The sequence below is a fragment of the Molossus molossus genome, unplaced genomic scaffold (assembly GCF_014108415.1).
Source record: "Molossus molossus isolate mMolMol1 unplaced genomic scaffold, mMolMol1.p scaffold_m16_p_14, whole genome shotgun sequence".
NCBI lineage: Eukaryota > Metazoa > Chordata > Mammalia > Chiroptera > Molossidae > Molossus > Molossus molossus.
Window position 1 is genome coordinate 70,043,092 of NW_023425349.1, and position 20,945 is coordinate 70,064,036.

General features: G+C 36.9%; 1 protein-coding gene and 1 non-coding gene across 2 annotated transcripts in view; both read right to left on the bottom strand.

Annotated features, from left to right (window-relative positions):
- The window catches only part of HAUS6 (HAUS augmin like complex subunit 6), a 48,786-nt gene that overhangs the window by 11,245 nt on the left and 16,596 nt on the right, over positions 1 to 20,945 (bottom strand). The window contains exons 6-12 of the mRNA XM_036261500.1: positions 15,023 to 15,088; positions 14,311 to 14,359; positions 11,416 to 11,586; positions 8,885 to 9,078; positions 7,648 to 7,774; positions 5,815 to 5,917; positions 1,324 to 1,405 (exon numbers count right to left, since the gene is read on the bottom strand). Of these exons, the coding sequence (XP_036117393.1) occupies positions 1,324 to 1,405; positions 5,815 to 5,917; positions 7,648 to 7,774; positions 8,885 to 9,078; positions 11,416 to 11,586; positions 14,311 to 14,359; positions 15,023 to 15,088 (792 nt within the window). The remainder of the gene's footprint in view (positions 1 to 1,323; positions 1,406 to 5,814; positions 5,918 to 7,647; positions 7,775 to 8,884; positions 9,079 to 11,415; positions 11,587 to 14,310; positions 14,360 to 15,022; positions 15,089 to 20,945) is intronic.
- LOC118630356 lies at positions 9,425 to 9,559 on the bottom strand. The gene has a single exon (XR_004959596.1). It is a non-coding gene; the product is annotated as a small nucleolar RNA SNORA42/SNORA80 family (small nucleolar RNA).

Sequence of the window (20,945 nt, forward strand, 5' to 3'; positions counted from 1 at the left end):
TGGCTGGTTTGGTTCAGCAGCTAAAAGCATCAGCCCTTGGACCTAAAGGTCACAGGTTCAATTCATGGTCAAGGGCATGTACCTGGGTTGCAGGTTCAATGCCCAGCCCTGGTCGGGGTTGTGTGGGAGGCAACCGATCGATGTGTATCTCTCATGTTAATATTTCTCTCTCTCTCCCTCCCTCCCTCCCTTCTACTCTATCTGAAAAGCAATGAAAAAATATCCTCGGATGAGAATTAACAAAACAAAATAATAACAATACTTAATTTCAATAAAAACAAATATATTCCCCAAGTAGATTATATACACTTAGTTTAAAGATTTCTATTTTTATAACCTGGCATCAGTTTTAAAGGCCAAAAAATAGTTACAGAGTAAAAACAGGCAATAAAGAAAATAAGAATACTCCTGAAAAAAGTTACAGAAAATTAAGTAGGTTCAGTTTTTTCACATGTTAAATTATGCAATTTGAATGAATCATAAGGCTTTCTTTTTTTTTTTAAAGAATGAAACTTTTCTGCGCTGGCCCGTTTGGCTCAGCGGTTAGAGCATCGGCCTGCGGTCCTGAGAGACCCGGGTTCAGTTCCCGCTAAGGGCGCGTACCTCGGTTGCAGTTTGTCCCCGGCCCTGGTCGGTTGTGCGGGTGGCAACCACTCGATGTGTCCCTTTCACATCGATGTTTCTCTCTCTCTCTGTTCCTCTCTCCCTCCTACTCTACCTGAACAAAAAAATGGAAGAATGTCCTCGGGTGAGGATAAAAAAAATAAAGAAAGAAAGAAAGAATGAAACTTTTCTTATCAAATGACATATAGAAACCCCAACATATAATACAGATAAAAGAGCGAGCTGCTCAGGATGAAGTGGAAAGGTTGGACTGCCAACAGGCTGAATTAGAGTCACACCACAGAACCAGAGGGCAGTGCAGAATATAGACTGAAAACTACCAAGCAGATGATCTCAAAGGTCCCTAAACTCTTAGATTTAGTCAATAGCTACAAAAGGTTTCAAAGAAGTTCACAGACACAAAAAGACAAACATTCCCAAGCCTGCATTAGATATTTTCCAGGTATGTTTTTTCTTCAAAAATTAGACAAGTCCCATGAATCCCAACAATTTAATATAGAAAAGACGACGACAAAATTGCCCATGTATTAGAAATGTTGAATCTTTCCTGAAAATGTAGATTTGCAGTGGAAAACTACTGCCTGATTAAGACAAGAAAATTATGGATTATCTCACAGTAGAGAAGCTTGGAATCTGGCTAAAGATGGGACTAAAAGCAATAAAGGAAAAAAACCAATATGAAAATCAATGTTGTTTTACCTGTTGGTTAGATCACATCCAGTTCCCAGTACATCGCTGGCTCTTCTGCAGTCATTTTCCTGGTTATGCTGTTTAGGTGTATCTAAAGGAATAGAAAAATTAATCACTATTTAATTATGTTTTTACATTCTGATATTAGGGATCTCTTGAAATTCTACAACTTCTAAACAAAAGAAAACAAAAAAATCAAAATAATATGAATGCTAACAGGAAAAGACAATTATTCAATCATTATATATATATAATGATAGGCAGGACAGTGATACAGAATATCTATTAATAGCCCAGAAGAAAAATAAAAATCATCACATGCCAAAACCAAAGATGGAAAGCATGATCAGCATGGTAAGCTCACACTGAGAAACGAAAGCTCAATGAGCTGAACACTGGAGACTTGATGCCTACATGGTAACAAAAAATATCATCTCAGGTCACTCAGGCTGAGACACTGCCATAGGCAGGACACTAAACAATGCTTGGCCCCTAAAAAGGGGATTATAAAAATTCTGCCAACTGGACCAGGGAAGTAGCAGAGAAGCTTGCTGTCTGGATGGAGTGCTGGAGGAGGGAGGAAGAGAGGAAGAGAGGAAGGGCAGGAGGAAATTTAAAACCTAGCCTACTCAAAAGGAGATATAAAATCCAAATGTATACTGGCTACTTGTTGTAGGACTCCCAAATCAAAGACACTAACTGGCCTAGCTCAAAGGAAACAACTGGGTCCCTAGGCCACTCTGTAGAGACCCTTCTATAATTCAGAGCCCATATGGCTCCTCCAGAGGTAGAGAAATGTTGAGACCATAGTTAATAGGGAGCAAACCACTATGAAAATTAGCAGGCAGAGACTAGAGGAGCAAAAGTACCTGAAACAGAGATATTAGAAAAGTTGACAAAGATAAAATCAGTACATTTTTAATGATCAGGAAAACAAAAACAGGAGAAGAACCATATGATAACACCATGAAGAACAGGCAGTTTTGAAAAGGAAGCAAATGGAAAGTACATTCATGAAAACTAAATACTAAATAGACAGGTCAAAAAGGAAAATAAACCTGACTAAAGAGATAATTAGTGAACCGTCACAGAGATCCAAAATACCCAGAATGCAGCCCAGTTACAAAGAGATTATAAATATGATTGGGAAGTTAAGAGATATAAAGGACAGAATTAGAAGTCCCAACAATAGGACTTACAAAAGGAAAGAGTCAAAACAATGAGAGAGAGGTAATACTAAGAAAGAAATATTAGTGAGTAAGTTTTCAGAACTAAAGATCTGAGCCTTCACATTAAGTAAGTACACATAAGTCCCAAGCAGGCTAAATAAAAAAAAAAATCTACATTCAGACACATCTCAATGAACCTGCATAATGCAAATATAAATAAATAAGAGTCTTAAGAGCAACCAGACATCAGAAATTAATTACCTACAAATCAATGACAATTAGACCAACAGCAAATGTCTCAGAAACAATAGAAGGCAAAAAGCAATGAGATCATATCATCAAAGTCCTAAGGAAAAATAAGTGTCTATCTAGAATGCTATATCTAGTCAAACCATCATTCAAGGAGTAAGTGAAAATAAAGATGTTTTCCCAGAAAGACTAAAGAGATTTTACTATTCAGGGTCCAACACTAAAAGTAAAGGATATACTTCTAGATATATTTCTCAAAAGGAAAAAGTAGAACAAATGAAGTAATACTGATGCAAAAAAAAATCAGTCAAATGTTGGTGAATCTAAAAATGCAATGACTGTTGAAAACAAGTTCTACCAATGTCAGGTCCTGGTCAGTTTGTTCAGTGGTTAGAGCATCAGCCCGCAGACCAAAGAGTCCCGGGTTTGATTCCAGTCAAGGGCACGTACCTCCTTGCGGTTTGTTTCCCGGCCCTGGTCAAGGTTATGCGGGAGGCAACCAATCAACATGTCTCTCTCATGTCGATGTTTCTCTCTTTCTCTTTCTCTCCCTTCCTCCCTCACACTCTATCTGAATATACTCAAGTGAGGATTAAAAAAAAAAAACAAGGGTAGGGATATTATTCTAGAATAAAAATTAGGTGGACAAAACAACCAAATGTAATGCGTGAATGCTCCTTGAATCCTGGCTTCAAAAATAAATATTTACAAAGGACTTTTCTGGGGATAAGAAAAATCTTAGAATAACAGAACAATACTGTGTCTTGTTAGATCCCTACATAATAAAGTAAAGTTATCTTTACAGATATCAGAATAGACATACGATTCAGATAGTGGTTTATCTTGGCAAATTCAGGACGAATGGGGTTGAGGAAAGCACATACCCAAGGGTTAACTGTGTTTGTACTTTTTAAAAAATTCTAAAGCAAATACAGCAAAGATTTGTCAAGAATGTTCAGCAAGAAGGTATTTACATTATTCCCTATACTTACTATTCTGAAATATAATTTTTAAAAGCAATTTAAGAGAACATTACTTCAAGTAAGACATAATATGTAAGGTGGGGGGCAAGGGGGAGTTGTTTTACTACAAAAAGTATAAAATAATGTTGTGGTTCTCCAGCTCAGGGAATAAAAGGAATCCCAAGAGTACAAACTGTGCGATGTTGAAGGAGGGAGTTACCGCCAAAAAGTTTTCAAACACCTCTAAATGTGGACTTCCAACTGAACTTCTTAAGCAGACACAAATATGCTGTTACTGTCAAGGCAGGCACAGAGATCTCTGAATGAACAAGAGGACAATTTCATGGTTTCACAGACCTAACCTAAGTGTGACAAGAGTACAAAGGCCTTTTCCAAGCTGAAGTGAGAACACAATGCCAACCAAATATGCCAAAAGATTTCAACGTAATCAAAAGCAAAGCTCTACTGAAAGTCCTTTTCATTCATCAAACCATGCAGTCAAAATGTTCAGCTCTTCTCCCAGCACCTATTCTGAGCCTTGCTTCTGGTCTATAATCCTTCCCAACCAGTGTCCTCCCCCAATCACCTAATCCATTTGTGTTCACCCTTTCCTTCATAAGTCCCGCCATGACCTCTGGCCTGCCTGAACTCAACTATGACCTACACTTATTACCTTCCATCTTGGCTACGTAATTCATACACTTTTTTTATTCATTTATTTCTCCACCTATCCATATTACATTTACTGAACCCAGTAACAATTTCTTTTACACAGTACTGGGAAACTGAATATAAAGTGCATATTGGATATTGTAGAGAAAGTAATTTTTAGGGGTGATATTGGCATGATAGTTGAGGAAGCTTAATAAAACAAAGAATTATTGTTCATTTTTAGGTATGATATCAGTAGGGTAGTTATAGAGAGAAATCTAATTTTATGGGAAAGCATGCTAAAACACTTAAAGTATTTCAATATCTAGAATTTACTTGGTTTAACAAAAATACAAATATATATATGTAAAGCAAATATGGCAAACGTTAAGTGTTGAAACAGGTTGTAAGTATTCAGGTTATTTCTGTACCATTCTTTCATGTTAAAAAATTACGGACTTCCACACAAAAACTTGTAAACAAATCTTTATAGCAGTATTACTCATAACAGCCAAATAGTGAAACAACCCAAATTTCCAAAGAACAAATAGATAAATAAAATATGGTTTAATCATTCAATAGAATGTATTCATAAAAAGTAATGAAGTACTGCCCTGGCCGGTTTGGCTCAGCGGTTGGAGCGTCAGCCTGCAGACCAGAGAGTCCCGGGTTCGATTCCCACTAGGGGCATATACCAAAAATTAAAAAAAAAAAAAAATTAAAAAAATTAAAAAAAAAAAAGCAATGAACTACTGATACATACTACAACTTGTTGTTGAAAACACTACACAAAGTGGAAAACTATACAAGTAACAGAAGCCAGACACAAAAAGCCTCATGTTATGATTCCACTTATACAATATATCCAGAATAGGCAAATGCATAGACACATGAAGTACATTAACGGTTGTTAGGCACTGGGGGAAGTGGAAATGGGAGTGACTTCTAATGATTCAGTGAATACAGGGTTTCCTTTTGAGGTAATGAAAATATTCTGGACTAGACAGTGGTTGGTGATGGTTGCAAAACTTTGTGAATTTATGACATGCCACTGAGATGCACACTTTACAATAGTGAAATGATATGCATTTCATCACAATAAAAAATAACTGGGGGAGGGGTAGAATGTAAAGGAACAGTATCATAGTGAGAAATATTGATGAGAGGAAAGTTTAAAAGAGAAAAAAATAGCTCTGACTGGTTTGGCTCAACAGTTAGAGTGTCAGCCTACAGCCTGCAGACAGAAGGATCTTGGGTTCAATTCCAAGTCAAGGGCATGTACATCGGTTGCAATTTCAATCCCTGGCCCTGGTAGGGGTTGTACAGAAGGGAACCAATCGACCTATCTCTCTTACATTGATGTTTCTCTCTCCCCCACTCCCTCCCCTTCCAATCTATCTAAAAATCAATGGAAAAATATCCCTGGGTGAAGATTAAACAAAAACCAAAAAAGAGAAAAAATAACCAACCTGGAAGTGAAGCAGGATACTGCAAAAGAATACTTCTTGCATATACTTCTTCTGAGGCAGGATCAAACGAAAGAGGAGACATAGGTGGTAAAAGATCCACAGCCTTAAAACAGAGAATTGATCATTTTAAAATATACACTTTTTACTCACTACCACATAATACTACTAAGTTAATCTATCAATAGATGATTCTAACAAAGATAGAATTACAAATGCATATAATGTATCCTATAATTATTTTAAAAACAAGGAGTACCATATTAGGAACAAGAGGATTACTCTGTCCTTCAGCTATATCTCAAACATAATAGTACCTCTAACATCAAGAGGAAAATCTCATTTTTTAATACAATCCTCTGTATCTAAAAATAGTAGCTATATATCACAACAGCTGCCTGATGAAAACTCTAGTATGTATTTAGAATAATTATAGAAATCAAACTTTTGATCTTTAGGCTCAAATGCAAAGATGACAAACATACACACACATAGCATTTCTAGGTCATTCGTAACATGATAAATCAAGAAACTGCCTTACATTTAACTACTCCAAAAGGCAAGTCAATCCCAGACAAGAAGAAGCTAAAGGAGTTTATCACCACCAAACCAGTATTACAAGAAATGTTAAAGGGATTCTTTAAGAAGAAAAAAATAAATAAAAAGATCAAAACTATGAATAAAATGTCAATAATTACATTAAATGTAAATGAATTAAATGCTCCAATCAAAAGACATAGGGTAGTTGAATGGATAAGAAAAAAAAGACCCTTACATATACTGCCTACAACAGACTCACTTCAGATAGAAAGACATACACAGATTAAAAGTAAAGGGATCGAAGATACTTAATGAAAATAAAAAAAAAACTTTTTTGAAAGCTGGGGTAGCAATACTTATCAGACAAAATAGACTTTAAAACAAAGGCTATAACAAGATGCATCTGGTTATTTATCCAAAGAAGCCCAAAACACTAATTTAAAAAGACATATGCATCCATATGTTCACTGCAGCATTATTTACAATAGCCAAGATATGTAAGCAACCTAAGTGTCCATCAATAGATGAATGGATAAAGAATTAGTGCATATATGACTCAGCCATAAAAAATAATGAAATCTGCCTGGCCAGTGTGGCTCGGTGGTTGAGCGTCAACCCATGCACCAAGTGGTCGCCGGTTTGATTTCCGGTCAGGATGCATGCCCAGCTTATAGGTCAAATCCCCAGTGGGGGACATGCAGGAGGTGGCCAATCGATGTTCTCTCTCATCAATGTTTCTATCTCTTTCCCTCTCTAAAATCAATAAAGAAAATACATTTTTTTTAAACACGGCAAATTAAATTTTTAAAAAAGAATGAAATCTTGCCATCTGAAACAACATGGATGGACCTAGAGGGAATTGTGGTTAAGTAAGGTAAGTCAGACAAAGAAAGACAAATGCCATATTATTTCACTTAAATGTGGAATGTGAAAAACAAAATAAATGAACAAACAAAACAGTAACAAACTCATAGATACAGAGAACATATTGATGGTTACCAGATGAGAAGGGAGTTGATGGGATGAGTGAAAAAAGGGAAGAAATTAAGAATTACAAACTGGTAGTTACAAAACAATTATGGGTATGTAAATTATAGCATAGAGAATACAGTCAATAATATTATAACTATGTACAGTGTCTGATAGGTACTAGATTTATCAGGGTGATCACCTCATATGTTATATAAGTGTCTAAACACTATGTTATATACTTGAAACGAATATTGTAGGCCAACTGTAACAAAAAAATTAAAATAAAAGAAAAAAAGAAAAAAAAAGCAAGTCAGTTCTACTTACTGGAGTCCAACCTTTAATTAGACTAAAAGGAGACAGACCAAGAAATTCTTTCCACTTTTTATGCCATTCTCCTTGTTTTTCAACAATAGAATGTGTTACAGTTGTAAGATCTTCTTCTAATTTATGCCTATAATAGCATAAACATAACTTTATTCAAAGCATTAATATATAATAAATGTAATAAGTAAAATTTAAAAATTTTGTAGGAAAAGGGAAGATATATATAACAGTTCAATCAATACAGCACATATAAATTGAATAAATTCTCACAATACTCAGAACCTAAAATACCTGTTTTCCTTTTAAGACTAGAAAGTAATAATACATCTATTACTCCATTTATCTTTAAAATACAATTTTTTTCAGCCCTGGCCAGTGTGGCTCATTCGATTGAGTGTTGTCCCAGTTGCCAGTTCGATTCCCGGTCAGGGTACATGCCCAGGTTTTGGGTTCAGTCTCCGGTTCAGGTGCATAGAGGAGGTAAATAATCAATGTCTCTCACATCAATGTTTCTCTCTCTCTCTCCATCCCCCCCCCCATTCCTCTCACTCTCTCTCCCTAAAATCAATCAATAAAAACATGTAAATACATAAAATACAATCTTTCTTCCTGGTTCTGAACTCGAATAAAAATTCTACTCCCATTCTCTGTCCATTCTTTTTTTTTTTTTTCTTTATTGATTTTAGAGAGAGAGGAAGGGAGAGGGAGAGAGACAGAAACACCATTGAAAGGGAACATCAATTGGCTGCCTCCTGCATGCACCCCACTGGGGATTGGGACCACAACCTGGGCATGTGCCCTGACCAGGAATCGAACCAACGACCTCTTGGTGCATGGGTCGACACTCAACCACTGAGCCATACCAGCCGGGCTCTGTTCATTCTTAAAGACAGCCCATACCTCTCAGTCACTATGCTCAAATAAAATACTTTTCTGAGCCCTAGATTTATTAGTAGACTCCACAAAAGAAAGTCCACAGAAAAGTTAAAATTATTTCATGCAGAATCATCACTCAGGGCAAATAATATAGTCCAGACAAAAAGAAAACTACATTAATTCTCCTTCTACTTCATGAGTCTCTCTGAGAATTGATGACATAAGATTTTTAAGTACTAGGAAAATTTTCACACTTGTTTGCCAAAGCTGAAGAGTTGTTAAACTACACGAGTTGTACTGAGAAATTATTAAAACCATCCTACTCCTCCCCCAATAAATTAAGAGAATCTTACTAGTGTACCTCATATGTTTCAGATCCAATAATCTTTCTTTCTGAAATTTGGTCTCTTTTTCAAGAAAACGAAGGTCTATTGTCAGTCTTGCTTGGTCAGCCTGACAACATTCATATTTCATTACTTTCAAGACTTCATTTAATAACTGAATAACTGTTAACAGGTTCAATTTTCCAGCCTCATAAACATTTCCTATGTGCAACTAAGGGTTCAAAGAGAGAAAAAAAAGTGGTGAATTATAGATTTTCAACATATTAAACTGCTACATAAATATATTTATATGTTTTACTATTATATAAGAAAGTTACTTAAAGAAGAATTTAAAAAGTCAAATGTCTACTCCAAAATAACACTATGTAAATAATTTTGGTCCAAAGATAACTATTGTGGAAGAATTAACATGGCATGCTACAGTTTTTGTTACGTAAAAAGTTGAAAACTGGAATGAAAGAAATGCAAATAAATGGAAGCAAAATAAAGATGGAGAAGAAAGAGCAGATTTGGAGAAAGATCATGAATTCATGTTTTGTTTTGTTTTTGTTTTTTTCCACTGTGTAACTCACTTCAGTGCCTGCAGCCTACAGGTAAAGGCCAGGCAACGGTTCAAGGCCACAGTTTGCTCTGGCATAGGGCACTATGAGAGACCCAAGGGGAACGGACCTGCCATAAAACCAAACCCATTCATGATAAATTCATGTTTTAACAAAAGTTGCAAACTGATGGTACCTACAAGCCGAATTCAAACTTAGACACTATGTTTTGGCCTGTACAGTTCCAGTGTTTTAAAATCATTTGAGCCCAGCCGGTGTGGCTCAGTGGTTGAGCATCAACCCATGCACTGAGAGGTCACTGGTTTGATTCGCGGTCAGGACACATGCCTGGGTTCTGGGCCCAAATCCCAGTGGGGGGCACGCAGGAGGCGGCCAATCTATGTTCTCTCTCATCGATGTTTCTATTTCTCTCTTTCTCTCCCTTCCTCTCTCTCTAAAATCAATAAAGAAAAAAAAAAAAAGACATTTTAAAAAAAATAAAATCATCTGAATTAGTTGCCAATATTTTTAACCATAGATGTCACATAAAAATTACTATTTCTCCTACTTTATTCCAATTGTCACACACAATTAGCATACTTCATTTCTACACATTTACCTGCCTAGTACCTCTGGAACTCTTGAGTTGGCAGATCCAAATTTTTATGTGCTCCAAATTTCAAGTGCCTGTCATGTTACCTATGAAAGTGAAGCTCTTCGGGGTCACAACAATATTTTATCTTTGTATCCCCTGTACTATAATCAATACCTGGCATATAGTAGATGCTTAATAAATTATAACTTTGATTTTTTTTAAATGCAGGCTATCCAACTGGAAATGTCCCATAAGCAAGTAGAAATAATTTTTTTTTAACTTTTTTCAATCCTCACCCACAGACATGTTTATTGATTTCAGAGAGAGAGGAAGGGAGAGAGAGAGAAAAAAAAACACTGATGTGAGAGAGTAACATTAACAGTATGTGCCGACCAGGGATCAAAGCCACAACCTAGGTATGTACCCTGACCGTAAAATGAACCTGCCATCTTTTGGTTTACAGGATGACGCTCCAACCAACTTGAGCCAGGGCGCAAGTGGAAATAATTTGATATAGTTTGGGTTACAGGAGAGAGAGTGGAAATGCCAGTCTGAGAATATTAATATATGGGAAGCTGATGAAGCCAAGTAATTGGTTAAGAAAATACACATAAATTTGTAATGTGGAAAAGAAAGGGGGACATTAAAGGAAACATGGGAACACTTTCATTTAAAAGTCAGGTAGAGAAAAAAGAATCAGTGAAAACACTGAGAACAGCAATCTGAAAAACCAACAGAGAGCAGAGACACTGAGGTCACAAAAGCTAACAGAAGAAAACACTTTAAAATATTCATAGCATCAAGATGAAAGAGAAACCAGAGAGGCTAGAGCCTTTTTAAGAAGACATTTAGCAATCAGATCATTGTTGCTCTATTTGAGAATTTATAAAGATCTAAGTACCATGTCATCTTCCTAAGTAACTTCCTACTCGCCATACTACATATAATGTAAAACTATACAAGGTACAAACAATTAAAAAAAGTTGATGGAGCCCTGGCCAGTCTGGCTCAGCGGTTAAAGCGTCGGCTTGCGGTCTGGAGAGACCCGGGTTCGGTTCCCGCTAAGGGCACGTACTTCGGTTGCAGTTTGTCCCCGGCCCTGGTTGGTCGTGCGGGTGGCAGCTACTCGATGTTTCTCTCTCTCTCTCCCTTCCTCTCTCTCCCTCCCACTCTATCTGTACAAAAAAATGGAAAAATATCCTCGGATGAGGATAAAAAAAAAAAAAAAAAAGTTGATGGATATAAAGATACATAGCCATATCACTACCCCTCTTTATGGAAGTTTTACCAGATATACTCAAAAATAAATTCTGAAAACAGTAGAAAAACAGTGTTAAGAAAAACAACATGTAATACATAAAATAATTACGTGAAAGGTGTTATCTCAAAAGCTTCTTTAATATCAAATACTTACCTGACACATTTGTTTCTCAATTTTGTCCAGTAAGAGTCTTGGAACATTGATAGCAACATTAGTTCCATCTAAAGTATATTGGTTAACAAGACTAAGAACCGAACTAACTATTTCTCTCTCTTTTTCCAAAAACAGGAGTGTTTCATTCACTGAAGCCCACAAAGACCGAACCTTTGAAAACAGAAACAAAATATTAAAAGTCTATATGTAATCTGTACATAATTAAAGAAATGTAAAATACAAATATATGCTCACTCCCAAGAACAAATGCAGCATTCCTGAAATGGCTTCTGGTGAGAAAATTAACTAACTGTATTTTAATAGTCTAAAAGCACTGGTAGTAGTCCGGCCGGTGTGGCTCAGTGGTTGAGACCCATGCACCAAGAGGTCGCTGGTTCAATTTCCAGTCAGGACACATGCCAAGGTCATGGGCCCAGTCCCCAGTGGTGAGCATGCAGGAGGCGGCCAATCAATGTTCTCCCTCATTGATGTTTCTCTCTCTCTCCCTCTCACTTCCTCTCTCTCTAAAATCAATAAAAGAAAATTTTTTAAATAAAAATAAATAAATAAAAGCACTGGTAGTACTTCCAATGGGGCACTACTTATTTTTTAGATAGAAAATATTTATTAAGCTCTTTAATAAATTATGTGTACAAAGCTTTTAGGAAAGAGAGCATTTTGTAATGAATATATATTTAGATATCTTTAAGTTGTATTTTTAATGCTGACTCCTAAAGTGTCATCTTTTTTCAAGAACTAGAGGTTTATAACTCTTGTATATAGTAAACCAGAAAATGTTTACTAACCCTGTTATTGCCAAGCATCTCAAAGGAAGAAGGAATTCAACATGGGCATATTTCAGGCAAAATGCCCCAAAATTCAACAAAAATGAAATAATTTGAAATTTGATTCCAATTAAATTACTTCCTTCTATTTATTCATTCGTTTAACATTCTCAAAGGGTTGTCAGTAAATACTCTAAATATCTCTGACACTCTTTTAATGCTCACTTGTCATTAGAATAATCCTAAAATCCCAACATACATGCAATACAGCATGCAGCTGGTATCTTTTCTTGAGGCAAATTCAAGTGTTCTGGCAAACAATAATAAAGTATCTCCAACAGGGCTTTAAAATTAAAAAATTTCTCAGGATACTCTAGTCCACTCTGATTTTCAAAACAAATCTAATACTAATATTTCCTGTATTCTGATATGCCAGCAATCTAATAAAGATTTTTCAGCAAGAAAAAATAAAATATTTTCATGAGAGATAAAAGAAAAAAAACTACACATTAATCATAAGAGTCATTCAAGTTTCAAAAACTTAACAGGTAAAAAAAAAAACACCATGCTTCTTTAAAGGCATCAAAAACTTCAGTCAACCTAAATGTCTGCATAGAGTAAAATGAGTGCACTGTGCTATATTCACAGAATAGAACACTATACAGCAATGAGAATGAACACACAGCAACTATACACACTAAAGCATGAATAAAACAGCATGAGAAAAATAAGTCAAACACGAAAGAATATATTCTATATACTCCAATTTATGTAAATTTCAAAAACTAATCTTTAGTGTAAGAAGGGAAATGATGGTAAATGAAAGGGACCTTGAGGCTTCTGGGAAGCTGGATGATGGTTACATGGAGGTGTCACTCTGTGGAATTTTTCAAGCTATACATTTATGATTTTTACACTTTTTTGTATGTTATTCCTCAACGTGATTTACAAAAGTGAGAGAGAGGTGGGGAAATACAATAATTATACCTATGCTGATGTCTGACCTCCCATGGTACAAGGTAAAGTTTTCCCCAAAAGAAGACTTCTTGGTGGGCAGTCTAGAGGTTTTACAGGACAGCATTTCCTTGGTGCACTTACACAGATCCAGTCTAGACATTTTATCTTGTAATTGGCTCAAAGTTGAAACTGAACAACATTAAACGAACTCAGAAACAACTGCTGTGAACACTTTAACAGGTTTCACACTAACCTATTAAATTTACAGATACTACGTTCAGTAATAAGAATATTCACATTCACTAAGCTAGAAGCACCATGAAAAAAGTGACTTTGCTGGTTTTGTCATTGCTATAGAAGTTCTGCTATCTAGAAGAACACCTGGCACATGTCAGATGATCAATAAATATTCACTGAATAAATGAACAATTATTTCCTGAGGATGGCATTCACCTTTTCCAGTGACAAAGTGCTTAAGAAGCCAAATTAATACACAAAGCAGTGTGGTCATTACATAATCAGAACAAGAGCTTAAAGACAGATGTCATCTAAACACAGAGGCCTAAGAAAACACTCCTATGCCACATCAAAGCCAACCTCTAAGCCTCAGACCATTTATGTCTGCAGATTACTCTGTACTACCATGCCAGCCTCAATTTAACATCTCATTTTTCTTCCATAATTACCATCTCCCTTCAGTTATTTTATTTTGATAAATTAATACTACTGATTAAGTTACAATCAAACTGAACTTTTCTTGCTGGCGTGAAAGACTTTAAATTAACCATACTTAAAGTCGTTTTTGTATATATTTAGTTTTATAAGTTATAAATGATTTTCCCATCACACTCAAGTATTTTAAAGGCACCCTATTGATACCTTTACATATATAACATTTATGATGAGTAAAAAAGTATGACAAAAATAGTCAAATTAAGTAAGCAAACATTGCCTATCAGAAAAGTAAGAAAGATTACATTTCTCTCTTCAAGATATACCAGAGAATTTATATGCATAACCAGTGGACATAGACAACATACTGTAGTAGGGGGAGGGAGTGGGAAAGAGAGTGTCAATGGGGGAAAAAGGAGAAACATCTGTAACAAAAATAAATAAATTAAAAAAATAAAATAAAATAAAAAGGTTGTCTCACCTTTTGAATTTTCTCTTGTATATCACTTTGGTCATCATAAGGTTCCATTCTAGTTAAAAATTAAAAATTAGTCATTTTATTTTTTTAACTTTATTTTTATTGTTGACACTATTACATATGTCCCCATTTTCCCCTCCTTTCTCCCCCTCGACCCAGCCCTAGTCCCCCTTCCTTGTGGCCATCACCACTGTTGTCTATGTCTATGGGTAATGCATATATATTCTTTGGCTAATCCCTTCACCTTATTTCATCCAGTCCCCCACTCCTCTAGCCCCTCTAACAGCTATCAATCTGTTCCATATATCCATGCTTCTGTTTCTATTTTGTTCATCAGTTTATTTTGTTCATTATATTCCACATGCAAGTGAAATCATATAGTATTTGTCTTTCTCTGACAGGTTTATTTCATTTACCAAATTAATCCCCAAGTCCGTAAGTCATTTTAATAATCACGTGGTAATTTACTATCCAAAGAGCTAACTGATCTGCAAACCCACCCACTAACAACCATTCCAATTAAGGCAAAAATAAAATTCTAGCTCAAAGCAATAATGTATTAGAAGAACTGGTCTAGGAACCAGAACTATATTCTATACCTATCATCAACTAACTACTGATATATTATTTATGTTTCCGGGGCTTTCAGTTTCCTTACCTGTAAAATGCAGGAGCCAAACTAATACATAAGGCAACTTTCAACATTAAAACTTACTTTTTTATTTGGTTTTGCAGTCCTATACATTCTGATTTCAAATTTCGTACTTCTTTATCTAATAATCTGTAAGAAAACATACAAAATGACAATTATACAGATGCTCCTTTACTTAAGATGGGGTTACAGCCCAATAAACCCATCATCACAAGTTGAAAATATCATAAGTTGAAAATACACTTAATACACCTAACCTACTGAACATCATAGCTTTGAACAGCCTACCTCAAATGTGCTCAGAATACTTACATTAGCCTACACTTGGGCAATTGTCTTGAGTTTTATCTCTAGAGTAACTGCCTTACCCTACTTTTTAACAGAAACAAGAGATACAGATGGGAACTTTGTAGACATGATGGGATGTGAAAACATAAAAACACAACATCCAAAAAACACTGGCAACACAGTTAAGTGCTGCAGTTGTCTGTTGATCATGTGCCTGAAGGGGACTGTGGCTCAATGCCACCAGCAGTATCAAGAGAATCATACTGCGTATCACTAACCCATGAAAAGATAAAAATTCAAAACTCAAAGTACAATTTCTAGTGAATGCATATTGTTTTCCACCATGATAAAGTCAAAAAATTTTAAGTCCAACCACTGTAAGTCAGGGATCCTCCATAATTCCATTATAATTAAACAGTACAGTTATTTTAACATTTTCTCCCTTTTAGATCTTTGCTCAGGGCCTCTGAGTACTACACTTCCAAATACAACAACAGGCAGCTAAAGGACTCTACTCTCCCTTTTAGAGATACAGATTTAACATATAGGCTGCTGTTGAGATGGATCAAGGACTTTGAGGCTAGTATACTCTCTGTCTTCAAATAAAAATGTTGGAGGTCAATAAAACTACTCTGCTCTCTTATCCTTGTCTCACAGTCCTAGGGGATAAATTTCAATGTTATCTAAGACAGTCAAGCAACACTGCACATTTAAGGTAGTATCAAAAGATTTTGTAGTGATATTCCAAGATGGCAGCAGAGTGAATGGAAGCTACACAGACCATCTCCCAGGACTAAAATGGAATTACAAATAAAATAAAGACAAACTGGTAGGAAAAAAGCAACAGAAAAGAGGCTGGAGAGGACCCATATAACTAGGAACAGAAAAAGGACACTAAATCAAGCCTGGTAGGAACTGTGGAAGCCTGAGAGGGCAGGCTGGAAGCCCACAGGCACCTGTTTTATCTGTGAGCAGCTCCCTTGGGGTTAACATCCCAAGCAAGCTTCACAATGCAGAGGGCTGGGACAAAGCACTAAATTAACTACAGCCATTCACCTTGGGCTATGGCAAAGGGAGGGCAGACTGGACTGCAACTGTGTGGAGAGACTTGGGAGCATGGAGAGCTGGGAGGGCAAAGGGAGTTTTGTGCTGAAACAATCCCTCACAGGACAGTAGCCATCTTACTCAAAGAGCCCCTTCCCAGAGCCCTGGAAAGAAGCAACAGCCCCTCCCTCGTGAATTTAACACCACCTGGCCACACCAGAGAAATGCAAATTGAAGCTCATTAACAGCCAGCGAGTATCTACCCCACCCCCTGGAAATCCTCTTATCCTGAACACTTGGGGAATTTTTTTTCATTCATTTGAGGGCTACAACCCAAGGGTGTTATCAAGTAACTGGGACTAATAGCCTACAGGCAAAAAGCTAGAGAATAACTGAATCTTTCCTGGGCTTGCAAATCCACCCAGGAAAATAAGACCTGACAGGGCTGTTTAATGTGGGTCCTCCCACACTCATCCCAACCCAGGGAGCCACAACCAGAAGAACACCAACACCCACAGAGAAAATTTGGCAAGCTCCAAAACCCACAGAGATAGCCAAAATGGTGAAACAAAGAAACAGATCCCAAATAAAAGAACAAGAGAACTCTACCGAAGAAGAGATACATGAAATGCAGTTAAGCAGTTATCAGAGGTAGAATTCAGAGTGATGATAATGAGGAAGCTCAACAGCATGAGTAAAGAGTTCAAGAACATGAATAAAGATATAGAAACACTGAAAGTCAACCAACTGAAAATGAAAAACCACCAAGCAGAAATGAAGAATAACATAGCAGAAATAAAGAGCACATTGGATGGAATAACCAGCACAGTAGAAGAAGCCAAGGACCAGATCAGGGAATTAGAAGACAGGGTAGAAAAACGCACCCAATCAGAGAACCAAAGAGGAAAAAAACAGGAAAAAAGTTTAAGAGAACTATGGGACAATATATGTTAACAACATCCACATCATAGGAGTTACAGATGAAAACGAAAATGAGCAAGGGTTAGAAAATATGTCTGAGGAAATGGTGACAGAAAATTTCCCTAACTTGGTGAAAAAAAAGGCATTCAAGTTCAAGAAGCACAGAGAGCCCCAAGAAAGAACCCAAACAGGCCCACACCAAGACACATAATAATTAAAATGCCAAAAATGAGAGACAAAGAGAGAATCCTAAAGGCAGCAAGAGATAAGCAACAGGTAACCTACAAAGGAAGCCCCATAAGGCTATGAGCTGACTTCTCAACAGAAATACTATAGGCCAGAAGAAAATGGCATGAAGTAATCAAGGTAATGAAAAACAAGGATCTGAATCCAAGATTATTCTATCCAGCAAAGCTATCATTCAAAATAGAAGGTAAAATAAAGACCTTCCCAGACAAAAAAAAAAAAGCTAAGGGAATATATTAGCACCAAACTAGTACTGCAAGAAATGTTAAAAGGACTGCTATAATTAGTAGACAAAACAGGAAGAAAAATATAACCACAATAAATTAAAATGGCAATAAATAAGTACATATCAATAATAACCTTAAATGTAATCGATTAAACACTCCAATCAAAAAACACAGAGTAGCCCTGGCCAGTTTGGCTCAGCGGTTAAAGTGTCGGCCTGCGGTCCAGAGAAACCTGGGTTCGGTTCCCACTAAGGGCATACCTCAGTTGCAGTTTGTCCCCAGCCCTGGTTGGGTCATGCAGGTGGCAACCACTCAATGTGTCCCTTTCACATCAATGTTTCTCTCTCTCTTCCTCTCTCTCCCTCCCACTCTATCTGAACAAAGAACAAATGTCCTCAGGTGAGGATAAAAAAAAAAAAAAAGAAACAGAGTAGCTGATTGGATAAGAAATCATGACTCATATACAGGTTTACGAGAGACCCACCTCACACCAAAAGATTCACATAGGTTGAATGTGGAGGGATGGAAGAAATCTTCCAAGCAAATGGAAAAAAAAAGCTGGGGTACCAGTACTCATGTCCAATAAAATAGACTTCAAAATGAAGACCATAACTAGAGACAAAAAAGGCCACTATATAATATGAAAAGGATCTACCCAACAGAAAGATAAAACCTTGGTAAACATATATGCACCCAATATAGGAGCATCAAAATGTATTTTAAAACTTATGGAGGACTTCAAAGGAGAACTCGACAGCAATACAATCATAACAGGGGACTTCAATATCCCGCTGACATCATTGCATAGATCTTCTAGACAAAAAATTAACAATGAAACAGAGACTCTAAATGATACACTAGATCAAATAGATTTAATACTTATTACAGAGAATTATACCCCAAAACTGAAGAATTCACATTCTGATCAAGTGCACAAGAGACATACTCAAAGATAGACCATGTTAGGACACAAACTATGTCTCTACAAGTTCAAAAAGATTGAAATCATACCAAGCATCTTCTCAGATCACAATGGCATGAAACCAGAAATCAATTACAGCAAAAACATTCAAACACATCAAGGCTAAATGGCATGTTATTAAACAATGAATGGGTTACCAAGGAGATCAATGAAAAAATTAAAAACTTCCTAGAAACCAATGAAAATGAACACACATCAACACAAAATCTATGGGACGCAGCAAAAGCAGTCCTATGAAGGAAGTTCATAGCACTACAGGCATACCTCAAGAAACAAAACAAATTTCTACTTGACAATTTAACCTCACAACATAAAGAACTACAATGCAAACAAAAAGGAAAAACCCAGAGCAAGTAGAAAGAAAGAAATAGTAAAGATCAGATCAGAAATAAACAACATAGAGACTAAAGAGAAAAACAATTCAAAAGATCAATGAAACAAAGAGCTGGTTCTTTGAAAAGATAAACAAGCCCTGGCCAGTTTGGCTCAGCAATTACAGCGTCAGTCTGTGGACCAGAGAGTACCCGGTCCGGTTCCCACTAAGAGCACGTATCTCAGTTGCACTTAGTCCCCGGCCCCGGTTGGCATCACGTAGGTGGCAACCACTCGATGTGTCTCTATCACATCGATGTTTCTCTCTCTTTATCCCTCCCACTCTCCCTCCCGCTCTATCTGAAAAAATAAATAAATAAAAAACTAAACAAGGTGGATGGACCCTTAGCTACACTCACCAAGAAACAAAGAGAGAGGACCCAAATAAACAAAATCAGAAAACAAAAAGGAGAAGTAACAACTGACACCACAGAGATACAAAGGATCATTAACAAATACTATGAACAATTATATACCAACAAATTGGACAATCTAGGTGAAATGGATAAATTTGAAGAAACACATAGTCTCCCAAAACTGAACCGGGAAGAGAGAGAGAAAACTTGAACAGACCAATAACAACTAAGGAATTTGAAGATGTAATCAAGAATCTCCCAGCAATAGATGTTCTCTTTCATCGATGTTTCTAACTCTCTCTCCCTCTCCATTCCTCTCTCCCTAAAATCTATAAAGAAAAATTTCTTTAAAAAAGCACTAACCAGTACTGTTCAGCAGTAAGAGTGTCGCCCACAGACCAAAGAGTCCCAGGTTCAATTCCAGCCAAGGGCATGTAACTTGTTTGCAGTTCATCCCAAGTCCCGGTTGGGGTTGTGAGGGTGGCAGCCAATTGATGTGTCTCTCTCACATTAATGTTTCTCTCTCCTTATCTCTTCTTCCCTCCCTCCATCCCTCCCTCCAGCTCCATCTGAAGATTAATGTAAAAATATCCTCAGCTGAAGATTAAAAAAAAAAAAAAAAAAAAAAAAAACCCCTGGCCGGTTTGGTTCAGTGGTTAGAGCGTCAGCCTGCGGTCCTGAGAGCCCAGGTTTGGTTCCCGCTAAGGGCACGTACCTCGGTTGCAGTTTGTCCCTGGCCCTGGTCGGTTGTGCGGGTGGCAGCCACTCGATGTGTCCCTTTCACATCGATGTTTCTCTCTCTCTCTCTCTCTGTTCCTCTCTCTCCCTCCCACTCTACCTGAACAAAAAATGGAATAATGTCCTCGAGTGAGGATAAAAAAAAAAAAAAGAACCTCCCAGTAAACAAAGGCCCGGGCACAGACTGCTTTATGGGGGAGTTTTGCCGAATATTCAAAGAACTACCACCCATTCTCCTCAAATTATTTCAAAAAATTCAAGAAGAAGGAAGATTTCCAACTTGTCTTATGAGGCTAACATAATTCTAATTCCAAAACCAGATAAAGACACTACAAAGAAAGAAAACTGCAGGCCAATATCCCTCATGAACATAGATGCCAAAATCCTTAACAAAATATTAGCAAATAGAATCCAGCAATACATTTAAAAAATTATTCATCATGACCAAGTGAAATTCATCCCAGGGATGCAAGGCTGGTACAATATTCACAAACCAATATATGTGATACACTACATAAACAAAAGATAAAAAACAATATAATCTGCCCTGGCCGGTTTGGCTCAGCGGTTAGAGCGTCAGCCTGCGGTCTAGAGAGACCCGGGTTCGGTTCCCGCGAAGGGCACGTACCTCGGTTGCAGTTTGTCCCCGGTCCTGGTTGATCGTGCGGGTGGCAGCCACTCGAAGTGTCCCTTTCACGTCGATGTTTCTCTCTCTCTCTCTCTCTCTCTCCCTCTCTCTCTCTCTCTCTCCCCCTCTCTCTCCCTCCCACTCTATCTGTACAAAGAATGGAAAAATGTCCTCGGGTGAGGAT